This window comes from Rhinopithecus bieti, unplaced genomic scaffold (genome assembly GCF_001698545.2).
Source record: "Rhinopithecus bieti isolate Rb0 unplaced genomic scaffold, ASM169854v2 scaffold_7888, whole genome shotgun sequence".
In the NCBI taxonomy this organism is placed as follows: Eukaryota; Metazoa; Chordata; class Mammalia; order Primates; family Cercopithecidae; genus Rhinopithecus; species Rhinopithecus bieti.
Genome location: NW_016805944.1, coordinates 1,343,444 through 1,353,292, shown reverse-complemented (window position 1 = coordinate 1,353,292; position 9,849 = coordinate 1,343,444). Strand labels below are relative to the sequence as shown.

The 9,849-nt window shown below is 53.8% G+C and overlaps 1 protein-coding gene across 1 annotated transcript in view; it reads left to right on the top strand.

The window, feature by feature from the left end:
* Nucleotides 1-8,724, top strand: part of GIPR (gastric inhibitory polypeptide receptor) — a 17,862-nt gene extending 9,138 nt beyond the window's left edge. Inside the window, exons 8-14 of the mRNA XM_017874295.1 lie at nt 510-669; nt 882-942; nt 1,287-1,356; nt 1,483-1,571; nt 1,681-1,819; nt 6,584-6,625; nt 6,709-8,724. Of these exons, the coding sequence (XP_017729784.1) occupies nt 510-669; nt 882-942; nt 1,287-1,356; nt 1,483-1,571; nt 1,681-1,819; nt 6,584-6,625; nt 6,709-6,915 (768 nt within the window). The 3' untranslated portion in view covers nt 6,916-8,724. The remainder of the gene's footprint in view (nt 1-509; nt 670-881; nt 943-1,286; nt 1,357-1,482; nt 1,572-1,680; nt 1,820-6,583; nt 6,626-6,708) is intronic.
* The last annotated feature ends 1,125 nt before the right edge of the window (nt 8,725-9,849 follow it).

Sequence of the window (9,849 nt, the reverse complement as noted above, 5' to 3'; positions counted from 1 at the left end):
TTTTTTTTTTTTGAGACAGAGTCTCCTTCTGTGGCCCAGGCTGGAGTGCAGTGGCGCAATGTGGGCTCACCACAACCTCCGCCTCCTGGGTTCAAGCGATTCTCCTGCTTCAGCTTCCCAAGTAGCTGGGATTACAGGCGCCCGCCACCATGTCCGACTAATTTTTGTATTTTTAGTAGAGATGGGGTTTCACCACGTTGGCCAGGCTGATCTCCAACTCCTGACTTCAGGTGATCCGCCCACCTCGGCCTCCGAAAGTGCTGGGATTACAAGGCTGAGCCACCGTGCCCAACCAGATACCAATTGTTAAGGGGTTCAGAGTGGGAGAGTCCATATAGGGAAAGGGAATAGGGTGAGAGAAACCAATCACAGATACCATTCACTGGGGACACAGAGTGGAAGAACCTTTGATGGCAAGAGATGGGGTGGAAGGGAGATCAAGGTTGGGGGAGGTTCGGAGACACCCAGGCAGCGTTGACTACCTCTCTAACGGTCTGGCCACTCCCTAGGCCCTCGCTGCCTGCCGCACGGCCCAGATCGTGACCCAGTACTGTGTGGGTGCCAACTACACGTGGCTGCTGGTGGAGGGCGTCTACTTGCACAGTCTCCTGGTGCTCGTGGGAGGCTCCGAGGAGGGCCACTTGCGCTACTACCTGCTCCTCGGCTGGGGTGAGCCCCGATCCCGTCCCCCGCCCAACCCAGCGCGCCTCTCCTCGGCTCCCCAACTGCCCTGCTGGTTGGCCTCTGGGGGTCTCCTCCCGTCTCTAGGCTTCTGCCTCCCCCACCCCGACAGAGGAATTCCGCGGGTCTTGGGCCTGGTGGGGCCCGTGAGCGCGCTGACAGCTGCGGCGGGGTGGGGGGCGGGGTCGGGGTCTGCACAGGGGCCCCCGCGCTTTTCGTCATTCCCTGGGTGATCGTCAGGTACCTGTACGAGAACACGCAGTGAGTTGCAGGGTCTGGGGCGGGGCGTGGGAGGTGGGCGGGGCTTTGAGGGACGTCGGCGGGTTGTGATGGAAACGTGGGCAGGGTCGGAAGGCTATTCGGTGCTGGGGGTACGTGGGTGGGATCCAAAGGAACGGGGAGCTAGGAAAGGTTGTGTTCGAGGGTAACCGGCAAGGGGAGGGAGTGGGGCCTGGATCGTAATGGGCGGGACCTTAGAGAATGGGCGGGACCTTAGAGAATGTGTGTGGTCTCAAGTGCGGTGGGCGGGGCCTAGAGAGCAAATGAACTTGGTGACCGGTGAGTCTAGAGTTTTTCTCCTCTTAGCTCTACTCCGCCTTCCTCAGGTGCTGGGAGCGCAACGAAGTCAAGGCCATTTGGTGGATTATACGGACCCCCATCCTCATGACCATCTTGGTAGGATCGGTCCCGCCTCCACCAGGCCGTCCTCAGGGATTTCCCATTCTGGGAAGTGGGGTGCCACCTCCTCCTCCCCCTCCAGAATGGGATCGCGGCTGGCTCAGCCCTTATCTCTCCCCACAGATTAATTTCCTCATTTTCATCCGCATTCTTGGCATTCTCCTGTCCAAGCTGAGGACACGGCAAATGCGCTGCCGGGATTACCGGCTGAGGTGAGGACATGCGGTGGGGACCGAGGGGAAGGGGCCAGGTGTGAGATGGGGAACCAGGGCTGAGATGGGGAACCAGGGCTGCGGGATCACTGCTGCCCTCTCTCCCCAGGCTGGCTCGCTCCACGCTGACGCTGGTGCCCCTGCTGGGTGTCCACGAGGTGGTGTTTGCTCCCGTGACCGAGGAACAGGCCCGGGGCGCCCTGCGCTTCGCCAAGCTCGGCTTTGAGATCTTCCTCAGCTCCTTCCAGGTGCTCAGGCAGGGTGCAGGAGCTCCATCCTTCCACCCAGAGCCTCCTCCCCAGAGGGGCACGAGAGCTGCAGTCGTTCTCTGGTGCAGCCACTGAATGGGGTGTGAAGATGAGATTTAGTTCGTTCATTCATTCATTCTTTTTTTTTTTTTTTTTTTTTTTTGAGACGGAGTCTCGCTCTGTCGCCCAGGCTGGAGTACAGTGGCGCGATCTCAGTTCACTGCAGCCTCTGACTCCCAGGTTCAAGGGATTCTCTTCCTCAGCCTCCAGAGTAGATGGGATTACAGGAATGTGCCACCACAGCTGGCTAATTTTGTATTTTTAGTAGAGACGGGGTTTCACCATGTTGGCCAGGCTGGTCTCCAACTCCTAACCTCAGGTAATCCACCCGCCTCGGCCTCCCAAAGTGCTGGGATTATAGGCGTGAGCCATGGCGCCCAGCCGGTTCATTCATTCAATACAAAATACTGAGATAGGACTGTCCTGGGCTGCGGGGAGCAGCAGGGACCGGGACAGGAGATTGGCAGCCCCAGCAGTCCTGCCTGCTAGTGAAGAGTGAGGGCTTTGGGGCTGGACACAGCTGGGGCCAAATTCAGGTTCTGTCACTTTCTAGCTGTTTGCCAGCTGTGTGGCCTTTACCTCAGGGTTGAGGGTAGGGAGAGGTAAGTGAAGTGCCAACGTTCAGAATCTAAGGAAAGATTCATTCCAAAATTGAAAGCCCACCCTACACTTGCTTGATTTACCTGAGTCCCCAACCTGCTTCACCTCATTCGGCCTCAGTTTTCTCATCTCTAAAGTGGGGACAATACCAGCCTCACTGGACAAGACTGTTCATTCATTAAATTCAGCAAAAAATTACTGAGCATGTATATATACTAAGCACTTCTCCAGGCTTATCATAGGGATATAGCCAAGAACCAAATGGTCCCTATCCTCTGGTGGGAAAGACACACTAAATGCACTATAGAAGTAAGGCATTTAGCTGGGTGTGGTGGCTCACACCTGTAATCCCAGCTTTTTGGGAGGCCAAGGCAGGCGGATCACCTGAGGTCGGGAGTTCCAGACCAGCCTGACCAATATGGTGAAACCCCGTCTCTACTAAAAAAATACAAAAATTAGCCAGGTGTGGTGGCAGCTGCCTGTAATCCCAGCTACTCAGGAGGCTGAGGTGGGAGAATCGCTTGAACCCAGAGGGTGGAGGTTGCAGAGCGCCAAGATCGTGCCACTGCACTCCAACCTGGCCACAGAGGGAGACCATGTCTCAACAAACAAACAAACAAACAAAAAAGAAGTAAAGCATATAGAATGTCAGATGGTGAGATGTGCCTAGAGGGAGAATGAAGCAAGAAAAGAGATGACGAGTGTCCACTGAGGGATGGGGTTACTGTTTTATTTATTTTTATTTTTTTAGAGATGAGGTCTCCCTCTGTTGCCCAGGCTGGAGTGCACAGGTGTGATCCTAGCTCACTGCAGCCTTGGACTCCTGGGCCGAAGTAATCGTCCTGCCTCAGCCTCCTGAGTAGCTGGGAGCTCAGGAGCAAGCCATCACACCTGACAATTTTTTTTTTTTTTTTTTTTTTTTTTGAGATAGAGTTTCACTCTTGTCGCCCAGGCTGGAGTGCAATGGCACGATCTCGGCTCACTGCAACCTTCGCATCCCAGATTCAAGCGATTCTCTTGCCTCAGCCTCCCAAGTAGCTGGGATTTCAGGGGTGTGCCACCATGCCCAGCTAATTTTTTTTTTTTTTTTTTTTTTTTTTGGAGACAGAGTTTTGCTCTGTTGCCCAGGCTGGAGTACAGTGGTGCGATCTCAGCTAACTGCAAGCTCCACCTCCTGGGTTCAACCAATTCTGACTCAGCCTCCTGAGTAGCTGGGATTACAGGCACCTGCCACAACTCTTGGCTAATTTTTGTATTTTTAGTAGAGATGGGATTTCACCATCTTGGCCAGGCTGATCTTGAACTCCTGACCTCATGATCCACCCGCCTCAGCGTCCTGAAGTGCTAGAATTACAGGTGTTAGCCACCTCGCCCAACCAATTTTGTATTTTTGGTAGAGATGGGGTTTCTCCATGTTGGTCAGGCTGGTCTCAAACTCCCGACTTCAGGTGATCCATCTGCCTCAGCCTCCCAAAGTGCTGGGATTACATGCTTGAGCCACTGCACCCAGCTGTTTTCTTCTTCTTTTTTTTTTTTTTCTTTTTGATATATCGTCTCACTCTGTCACCCAGGCTGGAGTGCAGTGATGCGATCTCGGATCACTGCAACCTCCGCCTCCTGGGTTCACGCAATTCAGCCTCCTGAGTAGCTGGGATTATAGGTGTGCACCACCACACTCGGCTAACCTTTGTATTTTTAGTAGAGTTGGGGTTTTACCGTGTTGCCCAGGCTGGTCTCGAACTCCTGCCCTCAACTGACTTCCCACCTCGGTCTCCCAAAATGCTGGAATTACAGGCGTGAGCCACCACGCCTGGCCGAATTTTTGTATTTTTTGTACAGATGGGGTCTTGCTATATTCCTCTGGCTTGTCTTGAGCTCCTGGGCTCAAGTGATCCTCCCACGTCGGCTTCCCAAAATGCTGGGATTACAGGTATGAGCCACCATGCCTGGCCAGGTTGCTGTTTTAGGTGAGGACAAGGGAAAGCATTTCTGAGGAGACATTGGAACAGAGACCTGACGAACGTGAGGGGACAAGCCAGGCAGGTATTTGGGGAAAATGTTTCAGGCAGGGAAACACCAAGGACAAGATCCCTGAGGCAGGAGCGTAGCTGGCGACAGGGAGGAAAACCAGGGTGCCTGAAGCATGGGAGCCAGTAGAGAGGCTGTGAGGAGATGAGGACAGAGAGGTGAGGGGCCTCGGGGGGCCAGGTGAGGACTTCGACTTTTCCTCTGCTTGAAGCAGGGTCCATGGGAGGGCTCTCAGCAGAAGGATTTGGTCTGAGTGAGATTTTTTTTTTTCTTTGAGACTGGAGTCTCGCTCTGTCGCCCAGGCTGCAGTGGCGCGATCTAGGCTCACTGCAAGCTCCGCCTCCCAGGTTTACCTATACCATTCTCCTGCCTCAGCCTCCTGCCTAAGTAGCTGGGACTACAGGCAACCGCCACCACGCCCGGCTAATTTTTTTTATTTTTAGTAGAGACAGGTTTTCACTGTGTTGGCCAGGATGGTCTTGATCTCCTGACCTCGTGATCCACCCGCCTTGGCCTCCCAAAGTGCTGGGATTACAGGTGTGAGCCACCATGCCTGGCCGAGACTCCCATTTCTACCAAAAATGAAAAATTAGTGGCCAGGTGCAGTGGCTCATGTTTGTAATCTCAGCACTTTGGAGGCCAAGGCAGGTGGATCACCTTAGGTCAGGAGTTCAAGACCAGCCTGACCAACATGGAGAAACCCTGTCTCTACTAAAAATACAAAAATTATCCAGGCTAGGTGGGACACGCCTGTAATTTCAGCTACTCAGGAGGCTGAGGCAGGAACATCGCTTGAACCCGGGAGGCAGAGGTTGCCCTGAGCTGAGACTGCACCACTGCACTCCAGCCTGGGCAACAAAACAAGACCCTGTATTTAAAAAAAAAAAAAAATGTTAACTTGGTGTGGTGCATGCCTGTAGTCTTAGCCACTCTGGAGGCTGAATTGGGAGAATCCCTCTAGCTCAGGGGTTGAGGTTGCAGTGAACCATGATCACTCCACTGCACTCCAGAGACAGAGCCAGACCCTGTCTCAAAAAACCAAAAACAGGCTGGGCGTGTTGGCTCACGCCTGTAATCCCAGCACTTTGGGAGACTGAGGCGGGTGTATTGCCTGAGCTCAGGAGTTTGAGACCAGCCTGGGCAACATGGCAAAAATTCTGTCTCTACTAAAAATACAAAAAATTAGCCAGGCGTGGTGGCACGTGCCTGTAATCCCAGGTACTCAGGAGGCTAATTCAGGAGAATCTCTTGAACCAGGGAGGCCGATGTTGCAGCGAGCTGAGATCGCACCACTGCACTCCAGGCTGGGCGACAGAGCAAGACTCTGTCTCTCTGTCTCCAAAAAAAGAAAAAAAAGAAAAAGAAAAAGAAAAACAGCAACACAATCACCCTAAATTCTCACAACTACCACTATATTACTGCTCCATTTTCCAGATGAAGAAACTGAGCGGTTAAGCAGCTTGCCCAAATGGGAAATAAAGTGGAGAGGTGGTTTTTGAGTCCAGGGAGCCCACCTCCAGGGTCCACAGTTCTTAACCCCCAGCCAGCAGTGCTCAGCTAACCTTCTGGGGCAAACAGTGGGATTGGTGTGGGGGAAGCCAGGAACCAGTGAAAAAATGACCCTAATAGTTTAGGACAAAGGTGGCGGTAGCTGAGGTGTTTCAGGGCCTGGCAAAAGGCCAGAGAACAGTTACATAGGCTGGGCGTGGTGGTTCATCCTGTAATCCCAGCACTTTGTAATCCCAGCTGAGGAGGGTGGATCACCGGAGGTCAGGAGTTGGAGACCAGCCTGGACAACAGGGTGAAACCCCGTCTCTACCAAAAATACAAAAATTAGCCGGGCGTGGTGGAGGGCGCCTGTAATCCCAGCTACTCAGGAGGCTGAAGCAGGAGAATCGCTTGAATCCGGGAGGTGGAGGTTGCAGTTTGCCGAGATCGCGCCACTGCACTCCAGCCTGGGCAACAAGAGCGAGATTCTGACTCTTTAAAAAATAAAAAATAAACAGGAAGGGGGGCGCGGAGGCGGTTACAGTCCTGCCCCCACCAGCGATGTAACCCCCGCGCCTCCTCTGGCAGGGCTTGCTGGTCAGCGTCCTCTACTGCTTCATCAACAAGGAGGTAGGAAGAGCCCCGGCCGCCGCCCCCGCCCTCTGGCGGCAGCGCCGGGTACGGCGCAGCCTCTGAGCGCCATCGTGTCGCAGGTGCAGTCGGAGATCCGCCGTGGCTGGCACCACTGCCGCCTGCGTCGCAGCCTGGGCGAGGAGCAGCGCCAGCTCCCGGAGCGCGCCTTCCGGGCCCTGCCCTCCGGCTCCGGCCCCGGCGAGGTCCCCACCGGCCGCGGCTTGTCCTCGGGGACCCTCCCAGGGCCTGGGAATGAGGCCAGACGGGTGTTGGAAAGTTACTGCTAGGGGGCGGGATCCCTGTGTCTGGTCAGTTAGAATGGATTTATTGAGTGCCTACTGCGTGCCAGGCCCAGTATGGAGGACGCTGGGGAAATGGTGAAGGAAACAGAAAAAAGGTCCCTCCTGGAGATGACAACTGAGTGGGGAAAACAGACCGTGAACACAAAACATTAAGTTCCACACACGCTATGGAATGGTTATGAAGGGAAGTGAGAAGGGGGCCTAGGGTGGTCAGGGAGGTGTCTCCAAGGAGGTGACATTTAAGCCATCCCCGAAAGAGGTGAAGGAGATCATTTTGGGGAGAACTGGAGAACAGGATTCTAGGCGGGAGCGATAGCATAGGCAAAGGCCCTTGGGCAGGAAGGCGCTCAGCCTTGGCTGGAGTAGAATTAAGTCAGAGCCAACAGGTGGGGAGAGAGAGAGAAGTGGGCAGGGGCACACAAGTTGGGATTTCATTTCAGGTGCTTTGGAGATTCTTAAGAGTGTCTCTTGGGGGTAATAATTTTATTTTTTAAAAAATGACACAGGATCTCACTGTTACCCAGGTTGGTCTTGAACTCCTGGGCTCAAGTAATCCTCCCACCACGGGTCTCCCAAAGTGCTGGGATTACAGGCATGAGCCACCGCGCCTGGCCTTTTTTTTTTTTTTTGAAAAGAAGTCTCACTCTGTCGCCCAGGCTGGAGTGCAGTGGTGCAATTTTGGCTCACTGCAGCCTCCATCTCCTGGGTTCAAGCCTCCCAAGTATCTGGGATTACAGGCACCTGCCACCATGCCCGACTAATTTTTGTATTTTCAGTAGAAAGGGGGTTTCCCCACGTTGGCCAGGCTGGTCTCGAACTCCTGACCTCAAGTGATCCACTTTGGGAGGCAGATCCACCTCTGCCTCCCAAAGCGCTGGGATTACAGGCATGAGCCACCACGCCTGGCCCAAGTGGGCTAATGTTTTCAACAGATCCTTCTTGTCTGCCCTGTAGGAGGACAAATTGACAGGGACAGGGGTGGAAGCTGGAGCCCCGAAAGGAGGGGACTGCAGGTGGGAAGTGACGGTGGCCGGACCAGGATGGAGGCCACTGAGGGGTATGAAGCAGTCAGATTTGAAGCTGTTTCAAAGGTGGGGGTGAGAGAATTTCATGAAGGATCCCATGAGGACACAGTAGCAGAGAGGACTCCTTGGTTTTGGATGGAGGAGAGCCGAAAGATAGGGAGATTGGGTTCGGGGAGGGTGGGAACCACGCGTGCTCTTTGGAAATGTTAGGCTGGCAGTGTTTGTAGGACACCACAGGACAGGACACTGAGTGTAAGGGTCTGGCGCTCTCAGGAGAGGGGAGAGCTGGAGATAGTAATGTGAGAGGCACTGAGTCCTGAGAGGGTGATGTGGTGTGGAACGGAGCACAGGTGAGGCAAGGCAGGCCTCGCAGCTGAAACCTTATATCCAGAGCAGTCAGGGCCACTGCTGGCTGCAGAGTGAGGACGCATATCCCCACTGTCCTGAGATGGGCAGCCTCTGGGACCTGGGAAAATGAGGGGGCTTGCTGATAGTCTCATTATAGCTGGACCACCTGTACATACACCCACAAGACCCTCACCCCTAAATCCTCCCCCTACACATATGCACACTTAGTTACTGTGTGGGTGTTGTCGAGCATTTTCCCTGGGGTCTGTGGCTCCCTGGACCGATGTGGCCCAAAGCTGAACCCAGCCTTTTCAAGCTTGTGGCCCTGCTGCCTGCTTCCCCTTCCCCCCACCTTGTGGGTTCTCATGGGGTGGGGGCCTCAGGGCAGGGCCCTTGTAAATAAAGTATAAGAAACAGTTGCTTTTTGTCTTTCTTGGGTAGAAGCATCTTCTTGGCAGCGTCACAAAGGGAAATGACTGAGGCAGGCTGCCTGGTGGGATGCGGGCCCGTGGTGGCTTTGCTCAAATTTATCCATGTTGCTACGAAAACGGGACACCTGCTGCCACCGTCCCTCCTTCCTGAGAGAGTCCCCAGGTGGCCATGTCACATGTGATCTCTGCGACATATACGAACGGATGGTACCTGCATCCTCGGGTCACCTGACATGCCCATGAGTGACACTTAGGACCCTGCCTGGTGCTGGTGTGTGGGCAACGCTGGGCCAATTTGCCCAGGGCTATTCCTGCCACCTCTGCTTTTATTTCACCCTCTAAAGGCGGACGCAATGGAAAGCATGTGGGGCAGGTGGTGAGGAAGGAAATTCAGACAAGCTGAGCAGAACGGCCAGGACTGGAATCTTGGGTGCCAACCCGCAAGGTGGGGAAACTGATTTCCATTTCCCAGTAAGTACAGGTTAACACCTGTTCCCGGCAGGAACAGAACCCGGACTGTGACTCCAGGGCTTTTACTTTCTGCATCAGAAACAAACCCCAGGTGACCTCCTGTGGCATGCCCATTGTCCCAACTTTATAGATTAGGACAATGCAGCTCCATCTTGCTACCCAAGAGTTCAGACTTTTTCCGGAGGACGTGACTCCCTGGGTTTGGAAATAGTACCATTGTTTCCTAACTGGGTGACCCTGAGCAAGTCACTTACCCTCTTTTGGCCTCAACTATCTCATCTATAAAATGGGATCACTTAGGACGGGCATGGTGGCTCATGCCTGTAATCCCAACACTTTGGGAGGCCGAGGTGGGTGGATCACGAGGTCAGGGGTTTGAGACCAGCCTGGCCAACATGGTGAAACTGTGTCTCTACTAAAAATACAAAAATTAGCTGGGCATGGTGGCGGATGCCTGTAATCCCAGCTACTTGGGAGGCTGACGAAGGAGAATTGTTTGAACCCAGGAGGCGGAGGTTGCAGTGAGCCGAGATGGTGCCACTGCACTCCAGCCTGGGAAACAGGGTGAGATTCCATCTCAAAAAAAAAAAAAAAAAAGTTTCTTTGGTTTTTATAATTTATAAAAAAAATAAATGCCTTAGAAA